Consider the following 21866-nt stretch of genomic DNA (forward strand, 5'->3'; position numbering starts at 1 on the left):
ATCCATTCAGATTCCCTGCAGAGCCCTCCCACCCTCCAGCACACCAGCACTCCAGCCCAGAATGGTGTAATCTTCAGACTGGCTGAGGGTGCTTTCAATCCCCTTGTCCAGATTGTTAAGATATTAAACATGGCTGGCCCCAGTACTGAGCCCTGGGGAACACTACTTGTGACTGGCTTCCATCTGGATTTAACTCCTTTCACCACCACTCTCAGCCTGGCCATCCTGATAGGTTTTCACCCAGGGAAGGGTGTGCCCATCCAAGCCATGAGCAGCCAGTTTCTCCAGGAGAATGTGAGGGAAATAGGGTCATAGGCTTCACTAAAGTTTAGGTAGGTAACATCCTCAGCCTTCCCCCATCCAGGAAATGGGTTACCTTGTCACAGCAGATCAGGCTGGTCAAGTAGGACCTGCCTTTCATAAGTTTGCGTTGGCTGGCCTGATCCATGATGATGATGATCAGTTTCATGACTTGTCCCAGCACCAAGGTCAGACTGACAGGCTCTAGAATGGGACACCAAGACCCACTGGAAAGCTGACAGAGAAATTCTTGCAGAAGGAGCAGCAAGAAGTGCCAGTGTATTTTGCAGGAGGTTATTTTTAGTTCTGTAAACAGCTGAAAAGTAGGAAAATCTTGCGATACATGTCAGCATTTGAATTAGTGAGGAAATTTAGAAAAGGGGCTTGAAATGACTCACCTATACCACTTTTAATTTTTTTTAATAACAAAAATACTTCCTCCTAAGCAACTTTATTTCACTGCGATAGTTCCACAGAAGAAGTGGATGCTTTCAATGGCATTTTTGACTGGAAAATGTCTACACCACATAATAATTTTTTTTTATCTCAATAACATTTTCTGCTGAGGGAAGAAATACTTGCACAGCATATTTTTCAACCTTCTCATGAAGGCTGCCACACCTTGGAATTTCTGATCCCCTAGCAGTGCAGAAGCCCACACCGAAAAAGGTAAATGTTGAGGGTTTTTTGTGAATTGTAGCTGTGCTTTATTGACACTTCTTTGCTAACTAAGGTTCCTGTGGTGGAAGATCCCAGCAAAACAAACAAGACCTGACTCTGTGCAAGGTGGCTGTTCATTCAAAAGAAAAAAGGAAGAAGTTCAATGGAAAAGTGTCATAGGACTTGAAAAGTCACGAGTCATCTGAAATCTTATGGGACAGAATATGGAAATATGGGAAAGGCCACAGCACTTTGGGGTAGAGACTGCGCTGCTGAAACTCAACTGTGCGCTGCTAATTGGCAGCGTGCATGAGAACTGATGTCAAACCTGAATGCTGATACTACTGCTCTTGGCTCTCTTCCAATGAAATGGTGCATAGCTTTCAGCTTTATCTAAGGAACCTTCCAGAAATGCAAGTTATGCCACCATCACCATACAAAGCAAGGAAGTGAGCACAGTATGAAGATGTTGTCCCCTTCAGAGGGTGGGTCTGAGAGTGACCTCAGAAGTTCACCAAGAGATGCTTTGTTGTTCATCAGCTCCAGTTACGAGGGTCTGTACTGACAGGACAAAGGGAAATTGCTTTAATATGAAAAAGGGTAGGCTTTTTTTGGATATTGAGGAGAAATTCTTTACTGTGAGGGTAGTGAGGCACTGGCACAGCTTGCCCCGAGAAGTTGTGGATGCCCCATCCCTGGAAATGTTCAAGACTAGGTTGGACAGGGCTTTGAGCAACCTGATCTAGTGGAAGGTGACCCTGTCTATGGCAGGGGGTTGGAACTAGATGATCTTTAATGTCCCTTCAAACCTAAACTACTCTAGGATTTTATGATTTAGTGTCCAAAGGCTTTCCAGATTCCCCGCTGCAATAAGGAACTTGAGTGCCAATGATTCTTAAACCCAATCCAGTCTTCCACTAGATTCAGGAAGCCTGACCAGTGCTAGACACCAGGTTGATTACAATGGGGGCATTGGCTATGGATCATCAGTAAGCCACTGAAAGCAATTGTTTCTGTAAAGCAGATAGGTATTACTTGACTCTGATAGAAATCTCTTCCATGGGGAAATACTGGACTGTGACACATGTACCGCTGACCTTATCAGCAGACTTCCCTGAAAACATTTAAATTCTCTGCAGATTAACCATGTCCCTTTGGTCTCCATTTGCAAAGTCCTGCTGTAGCTCTGAGAGGCTCCTACCACTGCTGTTATCCACAGCTTGTCTAGTTTGAAGTGAAAATCATATAGAGTTCCTTTGGTTTACATTACTGTCATTTAGAAGAGAACTGAACTTGGGACTTACCTCTGCTAATTCTCTGCTTTTCTCCAGAAAGGATTCCTGGTGTATCAATGACACTGATGCTTTCTAATACGGGATTAGGTAGCTGGGCACAGACAAACCTGTGTCGAAAATAACCGTGTTAAAAAAAATTAAAAAGGTAAAACATACTTATGATGTGCTGACCATCACAGGCAGCATGGGACAAGCCAGACTCTGATCTCTCATGTCTTTAGGTGGAGCTTGGAGTTACTGTTCATTAAAGAAATGAGAAAGAAACTAGAACTAACCACTTGTCTCTATTTTGCTGCCTCTGTGACATGGGGCTCAGTCATGACCTATGACAGGTTTTTTATATGGGCCCCAAAATTCTGAATTAGGAAAACATTTGGGTTTTCATTTATGTGCTGTTTAGACTTTAACAAGAAGTAGTATTTGTTTTTCTTTGGTTAAGCATTACCCTGTAGAGAACTGAACTCAAATGAACTGAAATAACTTGCTTTAAAAAAAAAAATCAGCAATGCTGTAGGACTTTCGTTCTCCTTCAAATCTGGTCTTAAACAGACAAAAAGTGTGCTATTGTTGCACCATGGAGGTAGTAAAGCATAGGCAGCATGAGATCCCAAGAGGTTGCTCAGTCTATCCTCCTGCCTCAAGGCAGGATCAGTCAGGATATTTGTCTAAAATGTTCTTCAAATCCATAACAATGCAGACTTACCAACATTTGCTGTGAGTCTACTCCATTACTTAATAACCTTTACAGTAAATCCTCTTTTTTAATGTCTAATCTAAATTTCATATGCTATAATGCCCTTAGTCACAAACACAGTAGATGTGGAAAATTATTTCTTTTTCCCCTCTTGTCACAATGCACACTATTGTCATCCTGCTCCCCTCAGTGTTTCCTCTGTAGAAAACAGTTCTGCGGTTGCTTTTTTCTTTTCCCTATGTCTTTCAGTTCTCTCTAGCTGCCTTTACAGCTCATTTCTAAATCTCTTAAGACCCTTGCAGCCTTCCTTTGGGTCCTCTTAAACATTTCTTTGGTCATGTCACAAGCTGATACACTCCAGCCATGGCCCTGCTAGTGGTGAGCAGAGGAGTGATTGCTCCTTATCTCTTAAGAGTTGACAGTCCTGTTTATACATCTCAGTGACATGTTTGCTTTTTCTAACAGCAGAATGACACTGTTAACTCGCATTCCCTTTGTAATTCACTGCTCCCCACTCTGCAGCTCCATTTATGTGTAATTGCTCTTTAGCTAGCTGTTTCCCATTCTGTATGCAAATCACTGCCTAAGAAGAGTCACTTGTGCTTTGTGGGCTGCAGCTAGTCTATTTCAGTTGCTAGTAACAGCAAAGGACAGCAAAAATCTGCTTCCCTAGCTCCTGGTACCATTTCATGGATAGGTGTGTGTGTACATATGCATATTAATAGGGTGGTGTGACATTCTGTCACAAAAAACATGTTACTGTGGGAGCAGGCAGAACCACAGAGGATGGGGGCTGGCACAAGGACCACTCAGTGCAGTCAAGGCAGATGTGGCCCTGCAGTGCTGTGGTTGAGTGTCAGGTTCTGCAGAAGCCCCTGCACCTCTGAATTCCTCTAGGCTATGCCACAATACAATTGCTCTACTTGCATGACTCCAAGAAGATTCTGCTAAGAGTGAATCGTCCCCTAAGCTGTCAGCTATTTCAGACCACATCTTCCCACATCCCCAGCTCAGCAGGTGGCAACAGGGAGCATTTCTGAATGTGTAATACCTCCTATCAAAGAGGGGGACTGGCTTGATTATCCAGTTGAGTGCCAGGCATAGCAGTAGAGAATAAAAGGCTCAGGAGGCCATGTTATTCCCTTGTCCTGCCAACCCAGGTTTGCTCTTCGTTGTTATAGCCCTGAGTATTCCTAGTGCTGCAATACTAAATAGGGCAGGGGGATTTTCCACCAGTCTGTCTAGGAAAAGTACTCTACAGGAGATTTCACATATAAGGTCAGAGGCCAGCATGAGTGAGTGCATTCTGGCTCTTTTGGCAAAGTTAAAGCTGCTGCCCTCCTGCTGTCCCAGCAGAACTGCAGGACCTCAGGGAGCTCGACCTAATTCTGTTTGGGGCCATATGAAGGGTAGAACATTATGCCAAACTAGAGTTTCACTACCTCTACAGGCAGAGCATAGGGCTGAAGGATCAGCACGTTATCTACCACTCCTGCTGTTCACAAGACAAAACCAGGACTGACTCCACTTTAGCTTCCCGAAACAGATTTTTCAGGTGGGGGAATTCTTGCAACCTAGTCAATCTGATACAAAAGTAATGGGTGAGATTCCTGATTTTGCTCCAGGCCCTTGGTGCCAAACAAATGTTCTAGATACCAAGGTGCAACTTCTCATCTCTCTGGAATCATCCCAGGGGTGGAGCTTGGCCAGCAGAGCTGGGGAAAGGAAAACAAACCCTTCTCTCAATGCCCGGGAACTACCTGGGGCAAGAAGAGCAGACAAGAGACAGCATTCTGAAGACTTGCTATCCCCATTTCAGCCATGGGCAGGTGCTCCACCTCCTGGGAATGAAGGGAGGGAGAATACAGGCTCTGGGCAACATAATTTGCTTGTCTCCCAGCCAAATGCTGACTGTACCAGTCTTCCCTTGCTTCCAGGAAAGCAGCAGATCCCAGTCTCTGCTGGGGAGAGAGTCCCAGCTAAGGGTGGATGCTCACTCCTGCAGCAGCAGGCTCTGCACCCCACAGGAAACAGTGAGACCTCTCAGCCAAGAGCAGTTTGGCCTGTGTGAATGCTACTTCCTCATGCTGCTCTGTTCCTTTCCACTGATGCTCACAGTCAAGTGGTGCCTCTAATCATCTACGGGCAAAGCAGACTTCCCCGTGGCTGCTCTTATCTCAGCTTAGAGGCCCCTGGAGGTTAGCTCCCTTCTGCAAATTTCTTGCTCACAGCCTCCCAGCTGAGGTCAGGGCCTTGGCATATATATAGCAGCAGCAAGGTATGTGCAAGGCAGAGATAGGTTTGCTTGTCCCTAGCCCAGAACCCAGGCCACTGGAGAATTAAGTGTGGGTGGCTTAATTTGGTCCAGTGGGTGCACCAGGACTTACATCTGCTAAATTTCTGGCCCTCTGAGTCAACTCTTGCATATATTTAATTTCCTAATTAGCTGGGCATTAACATCTGCATTTTCAGCATGCAGTGCTCACACAGCTCAGCCAGTCCTCCTTAGAGTGTCTCCTCTGTCAGTTTAGAAATCATTACCCCCTCTTTTTTCATGTCAGCAAGAGAAAGGTGTCATTAGCTGCTGTGGCTACTCCCTGCATTGCTAGAAGGACTGCACTTATGCTGCTGCTGAATCACTGATTGCTGTGTCCCTCTGCCCTGCTGCCTGCACAGGCACAGGCCTGACTCCTTCCTTGGAAGAAAGAAGAGTAGAAGAAGTATAACAAGAGCACAGCATGAAACAGTGAACTGGGCTAATGCATGCAGAGATCCCTTGCTGTATCAGGAGCAAATTGCACTCAGGACATATCCATCAGGCTAGTTCAGAAGTGTTTGCTTTTTTGCCCCCCGTGCCTGGCTTAATGTTCCTTCTCTGCAGTGAACTGTCTGCCAGCTGTGGCTGTTCTTGACTATCTTGCTCTGAATTGTCCTCTTCATCCATGATCTCTGCACTCCAGGCAAGAGGCCCGTTATTCTCTTCAGGCAAATAACCATTCTGCCCTGGTGTAGGGAGTGGGCACTCACCTGACCAGGCACAGATATTCTGGGCCCTATGAAATAACAAAATCTTTTCAAAGTCTCTCTGGTGCAGGACCATGTTGGTGTATCTGAGTGATGCTCCTGTGCAGTGATCAGATACCTATTCCTGTCACCCTGAGGTACTGTACACAGCAGGGACTCCAGCTAGGTCCCTCTCCTGCCAGCAAGTTTCTCCCCATGCTTCTCTGCAGGCCCCTTCCCTGCCTCGCTGCAGCCTACACCAGCACTCCTGAGGTCAGTGCTGGTAGGAGATGCTGCACCCTCTGGACAGTCATTCTCTAAACTTGGAAGACTGAATGGGAGCCAGAGCCCAGCCTAGCTTTCCTGGCTGTTTGGCTGAGCAGCTGCCATGTTTCCAGTGTCTCCCACACTGTGTTAAGGGAAGGCATCCATGATGGGTGTAGTCAGTTTGTTGCCTTCTGCAGCACAGTTTGTGCTCATCTAGGATATGGGTGTGTGCTGCTGGCTTCCTGCAAGGCCTAGATCCAAAACCTCCCTATGGCTGGGCTGGGTCTAGGGGATGGAAAGGTTATATTCCTCATGTCACAGAGCCACTGTCCAAACACCCTGCTACTCTGTTTTACAGGAAACACATTATCAATTTGCAGTCATCAATTTGCACCTGAGGTTGTATGTGTAAGGCATGGGAACAGAGAGAGCCTGCTTTTGATTACAAATGGGAGAAGCTAGAAATACTGAAGCAGGAGAGAACAAGTATAATGAAGGTATTTACCTCTAGTCTCCTGTAGTATGAGCATAGGCTGTGATGTCATTTTTGTTCTGTTTGTTCAAGTAAAATGAAGGTTTGTCACACTTTAATTTATCAGCCCTTCAGCAACTGACTTATGTGAATCTAGTAGGAATGGACGGGCTTTGCATCAGCCATGTGGATGGGAGGAAAAGAAGGGCCTTATCCCTTTACATTACATGCTGTGCTGCTCATTAGATTCTAACTTTACTTTGCAGAACAAGAAAGCTCTTGAGTACTGACCTGTTCAAAAAGGCATTGCCAAAGGCGTTGAGTTTCCTGAATGGTTTTTTGGGATCCACCACCAATGCATTTCCAGGAACGATTCCTTCCACATCTCCTTGCATAACTGCTATGAAGGAGTCAGTTGTAGGCTCTGGTCCAATCCTCATCCCTGGGAAATCCTGCTCAAGCAGGTACCTGTAAGTGAAAGTGGGGTGTGGGCATGAGACACAAGCTGCTAAGTCCTAATGAGTTGTGCTGAAGATTGCAGTGCAATTATGAAGCTCAAGAGCATGGATCCTTCCGAGACTATTTTAAGCACTGTCACTGAATTGTTTGATAAATATCTTGGTAGATTTTCTACTTAGGATCTCAACACTGAAAGCTCATTTAAGGTGGATTAAGAAATTGAGATGATTATAGCTGCTGGGAACAGATTCTCATCACCTTGCATCATTTTGTGTACTTCAATCCTCAAGACATTTGGAGCAGATTTAGCACAGCAAAGTAAAAACAGCAGTTCGCTGCAATCACAGAGTTAATCCTGAAACCCTACTGGCTCTTGGTGCCAGTATCAATTACTTCACTGCTGCTTGTTTCGGCAGACTCATCCAGCTAATGTGCTTAGCCCCCAGTCTAAATCAGTTGCTTAAATGCCAACTTTGCCTGCACTTGACTGAAGTCTCAGCCTCTGTCCTTGTGTGCTTCTGAAATGCAGCCACAGGTCTGCACTACAAACTGCTCAAGAATATTGAGCATTACACTACACACATGTGTGGGGGAGTATATTCCAAGTTATATATCAAGCTAGATAGTACAGTAAGTACAGCATCCCTTATTACTTCCTGAAGGTAGTTTGGCAAATTCCAGGGAGATTATCACCCGTGGGGTTGTAGGGCTTTGAATAGGACCCTGGCAGCATATCCTAATTGATCCTGCCAAATTCAGGGTGGGTCAATGGTGTGTGCACGGGACAGTTCCTTTTGGCTCAGGAAGGTGCCAAATGCCATCACTGAGAACAGGCCAATGTTTGTGTGTGTGGATGCTGAAAACTAAGACCATTATGTCCATGGGGCCTGCAGAAGGTAGCTAGAACTGGTCTAGCCCTCCATATGGGATGGTGTCAGAGGTGACAAGTGATAAGCACTGGCTAGTTACATGAAGAATAAAATACTACCAGATGACGGAAGTCAGTAAAATAATGTGTTGCTTGTTGCCAGAGGGTAGCTGGAACTCTCTGCTCTGCTGCTTTGACCTAATCCTCAGCAGACTAAAAGATAATTTCAGAATTGCTGTGATGTTAAAACTAGATTATGGGGATGCGGAAAAGGAAATAGACTGGAGATTTTTTTTCAGGAGACTGGTATGTCTAAGGACCAGAACTGGTTCATTTAGGCGAGCCTTAGTGAGGGAAGTCCCTGTGGGAGGGACCATAGGACCACTGGCATGAAGGCTTGTGGTAAGTTATCAGGGGCTCCTACTCTCACTGTCCTTTTAACATAGATAATCACTATCCAGTATTTAAAGAGGAAAAAAAAAAAAAAAAAAAAAAAAAGGCAGGCAATTCATTGATACCACATCAGCAAACATATCTTCAGTCCCCAATGGGCAACACAAAATCAAATGTATCTAGAGATAAAACAACCAAATGTATACCCAGGACAAATCACTGATACTTTTCTGGCTTGGTACACACTCATACTCCAACAAGAATACTTCCACAGATGATATCCATAATTTCCTTAGGAGATGATCACACCTCCTTTACTGTTTTTTTAATCATGTATTTTCTTCTATCTTTTGTCCAAAGTGATTTCCAAGTCCCATGCTCACCAGAAGGCCACCAGAAATGACTCTTCTTAGTGTCAGAACTCTGAGATGTAACAGCAGCTGTTGAGCAGCTCCTAAAAGACCTGAAATAATCCAGGAAGAGCACCCCTCTGACCACCTATACTAGGGCAGATATATCCTATTTATCTACACCTTACCTAGAAGTTTTAAGTTTCCAAAAAGAAACTTTCTTATAAATGTGGGTGATTACTTCAGAAAAGCAGACTACAGGTAGTGCTGGTGTGTGCCACCTCTCTGGGTGGTGATCACAGTATACCTTCCTGGCAGCCACAGTAACTCCTCTCTAGCTTGAGGCACTTGAGAACAAGAAGGGGCTACTTCTCTCCCACCAAGGGCTCTGTAGACTATCATATGAATGTTCTTGGCTCAATTCACTGGGAAGCTCTACATTGCACAGCTATTTGTTGGTTAGAAGCCACCTCGTCAGACTCTGGAAAATTAGCTTGCGCCTCCTAGATGGCAATTCAAACACTAGCCCCTGATGGACATTGCTGTCAAGCCAGTGGCTTTATACAGATGGGAATTCAATGAATCCATAGAAATAAAACTTTGCATTCTCCCCATGCAAATACCAGAGACAAAAGAAATAGGCAGTGTAAACAACTGTCAAATACAACAAGTGAAGGGCTTCTGAGAAAGGCCCTTTACTCTCAATGTCAGGTTGCAGCCTTGCTGTAACAGCCACCTTTTTAATTTTTAGAGGCTTGAAATGCACTTGCAATATGACAACTTTTGAGCACAAGTTAAAAATAGTTGGGGCTGGGGGAGGGAGAGTTATTTATTATTTATAAAGCTTCCCAGAAAATCTAACCAAAAGTCTATGTGTAACAGCAACACTCCTCCAGACAGCCTGGTTGAAAGAATTTTATCACAGCCCCATTCAGCTAATGTTTCTAAGGATTTCTGTGTTTATTTCTTGTGTAAAGCTTTAAAAAAACACAAAACAAAACAAAAAAAGAACCAACAAAAGCACAAAAGAAGCAGTTACACACCAATGTTATTGACTTATGTGCAACAAGTGGTAGGAAACCAGAGAGATGAAGATTTGTACTGCCCACCATCACAGCATCTATTTTAAGTGAGGCCTCTCCGGGAGATTCGGGTGCATTGTGCAGCAGGGTGTCAGCAGCACAAGAATCTCATTATGCACAGGACAAATATAAGGGGTTGTATTGACACTGCCAGATGGGGGGGAAGGCACCTCTGCTCAGCAGTGACACAGCCTGCCCTGGCTACCAGAGGCAAGCTAGAGAACAACTGGTAGTTGTGACATTTGTGGGGATTTCTGGGAGAGAAGAGCAAACAACAGCTGTGGAAAACACCAACCACCAGCAAGAAATTTCCTCTGCCAGTGCTGCACACCTTAAGCTGAACTGCTGAACACCTTCAAAAGCCCGGGGTAATGACCTCCAGCCAGGTTAGGGAGGTCTGCAGAGTACCCCAGGCAGGAGGGGAATAGGTCTTTTATGACCAATCTGCTGTTTAGAGAAGTGTCCGGAGTCAGTATGTGGCTGGAAGCATCATGCTGTTTGCCTGTTTCAGGCCTGCTCCTGGGAAGGGCCAGGGCAGGAAAGATGTGTTAGTGCTAGCCCAACCTGGGGTCACCTTTCGCAGGTGGATTTGGAAATGGGTAAGGAAAGGCCAGGCTCCCTGGGAGGAGTGCCTCAGGATGTGGGGGCAGGGGCTGCCTGCCCGTGATGAGTCATGCAGGAGCCCTGCAGGATGCCGCTGAGTGTGGCAGCAGAGGTGATGCCGAGCGGGAACGGGAAGAAGGGCAGAGCAGGAGGAAATGGTGACAACTGCCTGATGCAGACACAGATGAAAGGTTCATGGCCGCATGGGGAGGTCACACTAGAGCTCTGCGTGTAGCCTGTGACAAACGGTATGGAGAGGCCAGGACGTGTAAATGATTAGCTGTAGGAGGAAGGGGTGGCTACACCAGAAAAGCAAGCTATGTTGACAGTTAGTAGGGCTCTGGCAGGCTTGTTTATTTTATTAGCAGGATGGCTGGATCTGAGCCAGGATTAATTTTAGAAGTGACCAAGGAACCTAAGTTAATTAGGAGAGTAATGTTCTGTCCTGTACTCCCACCCTCTTACAGGAAACATAAAAAGCAATAACGTTATAAAGGCAGGCTCCAATGGGATCCTGCAGTGTCTGTCAGATATTCCCAGGTAGAGGTGTTGCTTTGCCCTAGCCAACACTGACTTTCAGCCCCCAACCCTGTGGAAAAGCGTCAGCCGAATGTATGCTGAGGAGAGAAATGGGAGTGAGCACAAAGAGATGATACAGCAGGAAGCAGGAATGGAAAACCTGCATTAGCAATGCTACACCTTTCACATAGCACAGAAAGGCTCAGTTCTGTGAGCCTGCAAATAGAAGAGGGAACAACCTGGTTCCACTGAAAACAAGCCATGCTCTGGTCTCGCTTCACTGGCTTTGACCCACCCAACTCACCTCCCTCTTCCCTGGCTCAGCCTCTAGGAATCTTTCTCACTGCTGACCTTGACTGCCTTTTTTTTTTGCCATCAGCTCCTGACAAGAGAGCAACCTCACTGCAAGATGCTGTAGCTTAGGTGCTTCACAGCCTTGCATTTCTTCCTCGTTTCACTGCAGATTCCCCAAAACAAGGAAAGATGTTTGGAAGACAGACATTCCTTAAGTAGGTGACTAAGGGTATTTTTTTATTTTTTTTTTTTGGTAAGGTGTCCTGGGATCCATGTAAACTGGGACTGAGTTCATTCCACATGATTGTTTAGTGGCATTAAGTCACCTCCCTAAATTGCATGGCAGTACAAGCAGGATGTAATTTAAGAGTGGAATTGATACGTAAGGATAACCCTAATTATCCCCCATCCTGACAAGATTGTGGACACATGGTCCAGAGGCTGTTTCTTGCTTCACTCTACTGCTAAGACATAATGGTTGCCAACCCTCCCACTTCTTCCCCCCAGCCCCCTTTAACTCCTCCCTGCTCTCAGCTTTAGCTCCCACTTGCCTTCCCACAATAACTCTGGATGCTAATCTGGTGTTTATCTCAGCTCTTTAATGAGCAGTGCCTGCAAGCTCATGCTGGAAGCCTGTCACAAGCAAGATGAGGTCGTTTGGCCTTTGACTGGAAACACACTGGAGTAACAGACTCTTACTTCTCCTAGATTAGAAATCCTGGGGTTCTACCAAAGTTCTCAACTTTAACCTTAGGCACTGTTTTAAACAGAAGACTCTGCCTTTCTGCAAGGTCCATTTGGCACTCCTGTGAAGCTCCCAAAGCTCCTGGTTGATTTTTTTTTTTCTGCTTGACCATCATCTCTGTGAAGTCTCATCTCAGCTCTGTGCCTGGAGAAAACTGGGAGAAGACACAAGCACGAGTAAAAAGCAGTTGTCAGAGAGGCTCAGATCCACTTGCTGACGGGAAAGAGGTTGTTGCTGCCATACCACATGAGCAAAGACTCAATCTTCTTCAGCCTAGAACATGTTCTAGGCACCCAAATGTCCTGCAAAAGGAGTTGATGCTTACAGAAAAAGGACTTCACTGAACAGACAGGGGCAAAGACAGGAAGTCTCTGCTAACAGCATGCAGGTGAGATTGCAGGGAAACACTGATGCTGGCAATCCAGAGAAAAGAATTAGGAAGAGATGCTTAAATAGACACCCTTATCAGGAATTCAGCAATTCCTCAGGTTCAGACTCTTAGTGTCTGTAACCCAGAAGACAGAAAAAGCTTTCCAAACAGACTTGGTAGCAAGTCAAAGAACAAAGATCTGGGGTAGAATCAAGCAGTTGTGCTCTCCTCTCTATTATTCATAAGAGTAACTCCCTTTGTAAACGTGCAAAATGCTTCTTTGGGTCTTTTGCACCCCTTCACCATCCACCTGACTTGATCATATGAGAAAAGCTTTTAACACTTAAACTTTGTTTGCCAGGTACATGCCAAGGTACCAGAAATGTATTCTGTTCTTGGCTCCTGACCAGGAAATTTAGCAGCAGGAATATTACAGCACATAAAAAAAAATCCTCTGCATTTCTCAAGGTCATTCCTTTAGAGGTACCGTCAATTTGATTCACCTCTCTCTACTCTGCAGTTCCCTCCCTCACCAAGAAATATTGGTAGAACAAAGGGCTGGCTGCCTGTGGCTCTCGTCCAGATCTACACTGGGGTAATTCCACAGATTTCAACACAGCCACACCAGAAAAAGGCTGGAATTTAACGCTTAGCGTATGAATCACATAGGAAACACGGGCAGCGCAGCTTCAGCTATGATCCCAAGGGAAAGGCTGCTGCACGTTGAACTATCAGCATGGCTGAACAGCGATCTCTGCAAGCAAGTCCAGCCGGAAAAGTTTAACCCCTCTGCGACAGTTTCACATCATCGAAATGATAACACTCTCTGCGACAGTCCACATCATCTCATCATTTTCATCAAAATGAAAGAGCTGCTGGCAGCTGCTCTTTCTTTACAATTCGAAAGGAACTTGCTGGTCCCAGCATCTCGGCCGAGCAGAACACAGTTAAAGCAGGGCTTTACTTCTGGAGCCCTGAGGAGGGGCAGGTCTCTGTGCACAGGCACACTGCTACTCTAAGTAGGTTCTGAGTGCTGTCTGTGGGACAGTGCAGAAAAAGACAGACAGAAGCAAGCGTGTAACAGTGACCTCTGCAAACCGAAGCACCCCCATGAAAGCTGCCTAGAGCAAATTGAAAAGAATGGCTACTACAAGGGTCAACCCGGGCAGTACAGGCACGGGACGCGCCGCGCGAGGCTTCCCAAAGCCTTTGCACTTTGAACGGCCAGGAGGGCCCCAGTGACTCACATCTCCACACTCCTGCCTTGCCTGCACTCCTCAGCCCTGCCCTGGGCTACTTTTTGCCACGTCGGTGTTTTATAGGACATCTTACACCATCCCTGTGCTCGCGAAGGAATGCTCTGCGTTTGAGTGGAGGTGACTTTTCAATGAAAAGCTGTTGAGGGGACGCGAAGGGGGTAACAGAAGGGGGATCAAGGCATAGCACAGGTAGCAGGGACACGTTCTGCCCCACCCCAGTGCCCGGGAGACCCGGGTGCAGGCATGCCTGGGAGACGGGCGGCAGGCAGCTGGATTTTACCTAATGAAGGTGGTCTTCCCAGTGGAGTACTGCCCCACGAGGAGCACCATGGGCTTGTTGTCGAAGTCGGCATCCTCCAGGGCGGGCGAGTGGAACTCGTGGAACTTGTAGTGTTCTTCCAGCGGCAGAAGCTTGGTCTTGTAAAGCTTCTTCAGGCCGTCGCTGACCGTCTGGAAGACCTCCGGGTCCTTCCGCCGACGGTCGTCGGTGCCCAGCCAGCTGAACATCTTGTGGCCTCCTGACGCCAGCTCCGCGGCGACCAGCGGGGCTGGGCTGCGCTGGGCTGGGCTGGCTGCGAGCGCGGGCTACCCGCGCATCCCCCTCAGGCCGGGCGGGCCTCACTCCGTTCCAGCGCCCACCCGCGAGAGCCGCCCGCCCTCACGCCACCTGCGCCGGCGATTTCAGCCAGAAAGCAGTCCCCGCGGGAGGCTGAAGGAGCGGCTCGTCCGCGCAGCCCTGGCCCAGCGGCACCGGCGGGCGCCGCCTCCACTCACGCCGCCGGCTCCCGGCGTGGGCATGGCGCGGAGGCCCGGCCCTCCTGGAAAGGGGCGGGCGCCGGAAGCCGGCGGTTCCTGGCAGGCGCCGCCCGTTCTCCCCGGCGGGTGAAGCCGCGCCGGGCGCCGCCATGTTGGACAGCGGGGAAGGGCCGGGTCCCGCCGCGCCCCCTGGAGGCCGTTGTAGGGATTTACAGCCCCGCCGCCATTTTATTTCCTTTCTTGTCTCGCTTCGAAATGGACCTAAAAAAATCCACTGAAATGAGCCGTGCGAGTGCAAGTCTGAGGGGAAGCCGGCTGTTCATGAGCACTGCCAGCCTCATCTGGGTGTCCAGCCTATCACAGAATGGGTCAGGTCGGAAGAGACCACACTGGGTCATCTGGTCCAACCTCCCTGCTCGAGCAGGGTCATCCCAGAGCATGTAGTGCAGGATTGTGATAAAATGGTTGTGAAATACTCCAGTGAGGGACACTCCGCAAGCTTTCTGGGAAGTATGTTCCATGTGTGGTCATCAGCATAATAAAGAAGTTCTTCCTTGTGCTTAGGTAGAATTCCCTGTGCATCAGTTTCTGCCCGTTGCCTCTTGTCCTATTGCTTGGTGCTGTGAAGAAGAGCCAGGCTCCATTGCCTTGCCAGCCCCGCTTTAGATATTTACACACATTGATGCTGTGCTGTGCTCTCAGTTGTCTCTTGGACTATTCTTTCCCCAGCTCAGTGTTGGGCTGTGCTGCCGTCCCTCACTTCATGGGGCTCACGGCTCTGGCTGTGCGTGGAGGAGTTCTCCATCTAAGCAGATGAAATGGGCAAATTATCTACTGTCCCAAATTCTTTATTCCTCCAGCAATGAGGGATGACATGACGGCTGCACAGGTTTTGCAGGAGTAGCCTGAAGCATGGCATGTCCTTGGGGCTGGCCATCAGCTCCACTGCCAGGCTCTCCTCATCTCCACTGCGGAGCTGTGATAAAGCAGGATTTTTTTCCCCCTAAAATATCTCCTAAAGGCTTTTTCACTTTAGTCCATCCCACGGATCTGAAAAATGTGGCAAGAGGCAGTTTTGGAAGTGGTCCTGCTGTGTGGCAGTTCCTGCCCTTTCCCAGCCATTTCCAGCTGGGAGGAGCCCAGACCTTACATAAGCAGAGGCAGCTCTGCATTAAAACCTCTTTTTATTTTTTTTTTTTTTTTTTTTTTTTTCTTCTACAGGAGAGGGGGGGACACATGGAGGCTCTGTGGCCCTGTGTGCCTGAACAATGATCCAGGTCCATTCTATGCCTTCTACTGCAGGAGAAGACGCTTTCCTTGTTCCCATTGTGTCATCCCAGGCACTCATATGCTCCCTGGCGTGGCCTGACCCAAGAGGTGCAAGCAATGACTCCAGGGACCAGTTTTCTTTTTCTGGAAGAACAGAGCAGGCTAACTGTATTTTCTGAGGATCAGACTTCTCTGCTTTCTTGCCAATGCCTAGAGCTGAAAGTAGAACTGATGTTTTGAAACCTCCTTAAGACCAATTTCCCTCGTTTCTTTAGTTTTATAAATAGAGACTTTTGGCTTTAAGAATTTGATGACTCCTTTCCAGTGAAAACTCGTGAAAATGAAAGGCCCCATAGAATTCAACATGTTTTAGCAAGAATTACTCATTTTGTAGGAAAAAAACTGTCTTTCATCTTCTAGATAGTTCTGCCATTTAAGGGCTGTGCTCCTCTGATGGTGCTCTGGCATTTCTACAGCTATATATGGAGTCTCTTTGGTGCTTGCCTGTGTTATCCTCGGAGCTGAGTAGAGGCCAGGCCAGGAAACCTTTGATTGTAAATCTCCCCAGGCCACCTTGGTGCCCTTCCTGAAGGCAGTGAATGGGGAGCAAAGCAAGGTTTCTGTTGTGCAGGCTGTGGGAGCTGACTGCCACAGGTATGGCAGAAGCGAAATTGTTCCCCATTTACAAAGTGAGGCTATTAATCATTAAATTGCACCAATCATAAATATGCATGCCTGATGGCCAAATGGCCAAAAAAGAATTCTTTGCCTTACATGAAAGAGAGTCTCTTTCCTATGGATACCTTATCTCCAGGGCAGATCACAATGAAACTTGACAGTCTTTATAGACTTTCTGTAGGTATCTCACAGTCATTGCACAATTTTATTTATTTTTATTTATTTGTTTTCTTAGCCATTTGAGACTGACTTCCTCAACAGCTATCTTTACCTTGAGGTACAGAGCTTTCCAAAAACAAAGGGAAGTAAAATTAGGAAAGGAAGTTTACAGTATAACTAGGTTTTTCTTTCTGCCAGAATCAAACTGGAAGTTTTAATTTGTTTTCATTATTTATTTATTTTCATTTCTTAATCAGAGGTGTTTTAATGGATGGTTTTCTGTTAGAGAGCTTGGTCTTATGGTCCAATCTTTAGTAAATTTTGGCCTTTTTTTAGCAATTCACATTTTTAAAATGTAAACACTCTCCCTTGACTGCCCTGCAGAGAAGCCACTCTACTGCAGTACTCAGAACATACCTCTCTCAGATACTGGTGGGGTCTATTACAGTCCTCTAGTATAGAATTTGTCTTTATCTTTGAAGATATGATTGATTTAACTTTTAGTTCTCTAGTTTCTCAGTCATGTCCCTGCTTTTGGTAACAGGTTGGCAGTCACTTAGCTGGATGCTTGCCTTGACCAGGACAGAGAGGGTTGATGGAGAAGCTTCACTTCCACTTTGCTGAAAGTCAGTGAGTCTGGACTAAGTATTTGTACACAAAATGAAACCTGGGTTCTTGGGGACAAAACACAATGTTGTATAACTGAAACTCGTGAAATGGTGACAAATATGTTTGCTTATCTGTAGCTTTTGCGTTGGACAGGTTTACTTCCTATAAAAGATCATCTGAGGATAGGGAGATTGAAGTCACAGAATCTGAAAAGCTGTGGTGACTCAGACCATAATACGTTGCAGTTTCAAGAAGTTTGTGGGAGCCGTAAAGGGGAGTAGTTCAGTAAAATTAACTTCCTGCCAGTGCAGTTACTGCCACTGTTTGTCCATTACCAAGTATGAAACCTGAGGAGACAGTGTCGAAAGTTCAGGTGCTGATGGGTTCAACAGGTAATAACCAGGGTTGTGGGAAAGGAAAGAAGGGAGAGGAAGGTGTAGCAGGCCCCCAGAATTAAACCAAATATACTATTTTGGTAAGTAAGGGAGGGAGAGTTTCCTCTGGTGCAGCTGGATCAAAATTCTCAACTTCCTGCTGGTGCCATATGGCCTATGTGGAGACATAAAATTGTCTCCAGCATAGTCTATTCCTTTCCTCACTCACTGCTTTGCCTTTGCAACTCAGAAAGCTGCTGCCTTCTTCTCCTGCCCTCACTGCTCCTTCATATTCCTCTGAAATATCTCACATTACTTTTTTCCTACCATTTTTCAGGTGTCATGGTATATACACACACACACACACACCCCCACACCCAGAGTCCTTTTCCCTACCCTCCCTATACTGCTCTTAGTGCCTCATTGCCTGAGGTGGAAGGAGGTGCTGGACCTCAGAAGTGCCACCAAAAATGGGGAATGTGGGGCTGGTCAATACACATCCAGTGAATGGGAAGCATTCTAGCTTCTGGAGAGCTCCCTCCTTAGATCTGTTTGGCAAAGAAAGCTGCTTGTATTGCACACAGGGGACCTGACTGATGGGATGTCTGTAATAGTGCTGGAAAGAAAAATCCTCTGATTTTCCACCATCTTTGCAGTGCAGAAGCTTGATCTATAACTCCTGATTGATTTTGTCTGTCTCTGCCATAGGACATACACCTCCATCAAACTTACATAAATGTTCTGTGTAGAAATTGATATGATTAACTGATTGACAAAGTGTCGTATCCCCGTCTGTTCTGAGAAAATACGGGGGTTTTGAGAGCATTTCCTTTCTGAACTGTTTCTTACCGGAAAGCAAAAATCCTGTTAAAATGTATTAAGACACAGTTGAACACACCTTCCTGTTCTACCTTGTCAGTGATTTATGGGGAAACGTGGGGTTTTGTGCTTTGAATAACTGAGTGACAAACTAAACAAGGAAACTGCCTTCTGCTGAAGCAATGGGTGAGTCAAAAGGTAGCCTGTGTGATGGACTGACCTGTTCTTTCATGTCTTCCGTGGAATATTTTTGCATTGAGATGTCTAGAAATTTTCTGTGATTGCTCAATATGTTTTTTTTTCCCTGCCTCCTGCTTCTACCACAATGTTTGATAGGTTAGAACAGGCTCTTGGAGTTACGTATGCAAGGCATATATATATATATATGCACATAAATACACACATAGGGAGAGATAACAAATATACTATTTATGAGCAGCAGGCATCACTACCAGTTAACCTCTGCTGTGAGAACACATCTGGAAAAGGTAAGACATCAAATGCCATGTGCTATGTAGAGGGATTTGGTGCTGGCACTTAGCAGTTATTTATGGCTAGCACACAATTAGGATTTTCCAGCGGTTCTAAGGGAGTGTAACTCTGTCACCATGTTAAGATGAAGCTGTCCTCTGGAATCAGATGGGGATATTAGTTACACAATGCAGCAACTGCTGCTGTGCTGTCCTCTGGAGGAGTTGAAGGGAAAGGCAAAAAGTTTTGTGTCAGTAAACGTGGGAAGGATTGGTGTGATGTAAAGCAGCTAGATGAGCCGCATCCACTGCCCTGCATGTCACAGCTCCAACACTTCTGCCTGCCAAGTGGTTGGCAACACATGTGTTTTAGCTAACCCACATTTTGTGCACCCTTATTCTCTCACTTTTGCTGTTTAGAGTTGGTTTGGCTGATACTTGATCACTGAGTATTTTGTGGAGATCAAAAATCACAGCTGTTATTAGCGGGAGTTGTGGGTAGTCAGAATATCCAATGATTGGGATGCTTATGAATAGGATGTTGTAACCTTAAGTGCTATAAAACAGATTTTGAGTAAATGGGATTTTCGTATTTCCACTGATTTCAGTGTAGCTTGGACAATTTCCACAGCTAAGGATATATATTTTAAAATCTCATCCAGAGTCTTTAAAAGTGAATCTTTGGTCAGAGAGGTATTACTTGAAATTCTGAAAGCCATCCAGGCATTTTTGATGCAGGCTTTTTTTTAAGATCAGTGGGAGAAGGTTCACTGCTTGACTTTGAAAATCTCAGCACCAGAAGGTGTTCATCAACTTTCGGACCAAAAATCTAAGCACAGGAAATGCAGGGAAAGGTCATCCACCTGTCTCTATATTCATTCATTTAGTGAGGAAACATAGTTCAGTGCTACTTTTCAGGATATTTCTTTTTGCTTTACCAGGCCATGGGAAGAGCAGGAGTCAGCTTTGAGGATATTTTTTCTGAAATACAGCACTCTGTTTAATCAACGACTAGAGGTTGTACCTGCAAGTGCTGTTTTTATACTGTTTGTTTAGAGACTAATAAAGATTAACAAAGCCTAATACACTCACACTATCATTTTGACTAATGACTACTAATTTCTGTAGCTAATGTTCTGCTGTATTACATGAACGGTTGTAAAAGATGGCCCTGCATCGTTTGTTCTGCTCGCCCTAAAATTTATTATTTTGCACACAAACATTTGCTATTCTGTTCCACACAATCAGGAGCAGCTCCTCAGCCCAGATTTGGATTGTCTTTGTTAAATCAGAAGAGCTGAGCAGAGCTCTGTCATCCCCAGGTTTAGCCCTCAAATTGCCCACTGTCCAAGTGTTGCCTGAGGTAAATCCTCCCACAGAGTGAGTAAGAGGCTCTCAGAGAATTAATTCATGGTCCGGTTACTTTTACAAAAAGTGAAGGATTTTCCATGGATTCTTCAGCTTCTCATTTCAAGACTTAAGGATGAGGCATTTAAGATCTTGAGAAATCTCAGGGGAGATCATAGGATGCTAATGCAGGAAGGACTTAGATCAGGTGGTAAATATGCTAACTAGGGGAATGTGCAAAGAACAGAGAATCAAATCCATTTAACCTACTGGCTCATGGTTTCCCTCTAAAGATTTTAACCTCTGCTACACTTGGCTGCTTTCCCTTAGAAATTTTAATTGCTGGAAGAGACATGCACACACTCTGCTCCACCTGTGGAGGAGAGCTGATTCAATCTGGCTCAGTACTATGGGTGACTGGAGTACAGGAATACATTGGCTGGTCATACACAGCTGTATCTGGTGCCTGCTCATACACAGGACTGTGGCCAGGCAGAGAGTTAAACACAAGGTGGGACACTTGCTGTCTGAGAAGTGACTGTTCAATATACATGAAATGCTTCATTGCAACTTTTCCAGGTAGTTTGGAAAAGAGTTTAAAACAACACACAGGTTCAGCTGGGAGGTTTTCAAAACATCCAAGGTAGCATCATTGACTCAACACACACTGTTACAGTCAGGGGTGCTGGCTGAATTTCTTGAAAATGAGGTTTAAATCACATGTGATTTAAACCTTCATTTTTAAAAGCAATGTGATTTTCATACTATCTTTGGGTTTCAAAACCTGTATATTAGATTCAATTATTTTTTCAAATAAATGCCAGAAGGAAGTGAGAACTGGTAAAAAATTAAAATAATTTTATCAGGCACTGTGAATACTCTGCAATCCCAAAAAAACAAGTCTCCAATATTTGTCCTTCACTGTAGCTCGAAGTGTGCCAACTGCTCTCTACTTCTTTTCCTGGGGAGCAGCAGAATGAGAAATTCTTCTTCATACATGTTTTGTCTGCCTATGTAAAGTGCAGCTGGTCTCCAGACTGTTTTCTTCCTTTGTTTTTCTCTTAAATCTATCTCTATCTGTTGCTCATGTTGTTGCAGCCATGAAGGCCAATGACTGTAAAAAGGGAAGGTTTGGAGGGAGAAGACAGCATTTTTCATCTGGAGAAAAGGTAAGCAAGCTGTTAGGCACTTAAATTATTTTTCAGCTCTGAAATGTCTATTGTACAATAGAAAATTGAATTTTCATTTCCAGCATTATCTATTGAAGATTTTCTCTTGGTTGCCCTTGAGAGCTGACCTTTGTGGATCACTTGTAGAACGGGTTTATAACAAATGAGAGATCTGTGCGATTGAACAGTACAATCAGCGGTTGTTTGTTTTCTCACAGGGACTTCTGCTGACCTTCAGCTTTGATAGGAGTAACAATCAGCTGGTGCCTAACTGAGACCAGCGTCGGGTGCCTGGGGCAGGGATTTTGAGTCTCTAAGAGCATCCTCAGTGGGGGAGCTTTCCAAATACATGTGAACATGTATTCACATATGGCATGTGAACCATTTCTTAAACTTTTTATCCTGGTTAATTTTTTCAGTCCACGCTGTACTAACTGATTGTGATCACCTTGTTAGAACTGACAGAAGTGATTTGTCTACTGAGATTTTAGTCATGATTTCTCCCAGCAAGGGGTGGTGCAAATGTTTGACATAGCTGCTAATATTAAAAAAAGGCCTAGGACATCACTCTTCGGTGTTTCTA

At 45.5% G+C, this 21866-nt stretch overlaps 1 protein-coding gene across 1 annotated transcript in view; it reads right to left on the reverse strand.

Moving 5' to 3' along the window:
* EHD3 (EH domain containing 3) overlaps nt 1-14175 on the reverse strand; it is a 29911-nt gene extending 15736 nt beyond the window's left edge. The window contains exons 1-3 of the mRNA XM_062489346.1: nt 13914-14175; nt 6983-7159; nt 2265-2362 (exon numbers count right to left, since the gene is read on the reverse strand). Of these exons, the coding sequence (XP_062345330.1) occupies nt 2265-2362; nt 6983-7159; nt 13914-14140 (502 nt within the window). The 5' untranslated portion in view covers nt 14141-14175. The remainder of the gene's footprint in view (nt 1-2264; nt 2363-6982; nt 7160-13913) is intronic.
* Between the last annotated feature and the right edge of the window lie 7691 nt (nt 14176-21866).

Source organism: Cinclus cinclus, chromosome 3 (genome assembly GCF_963662255.1).
Source record: "Cinclus cinclus chromosome 3, bCinCin1.1, whole genome shotgun sequence".
Classification (NCBI taxonomy): domain Eukaryota; kingdom Metazoa; phylum Chordata; class Aves; order Passeriformes; family Cinclidae; genus Cinclus; species Cinclus cinclus.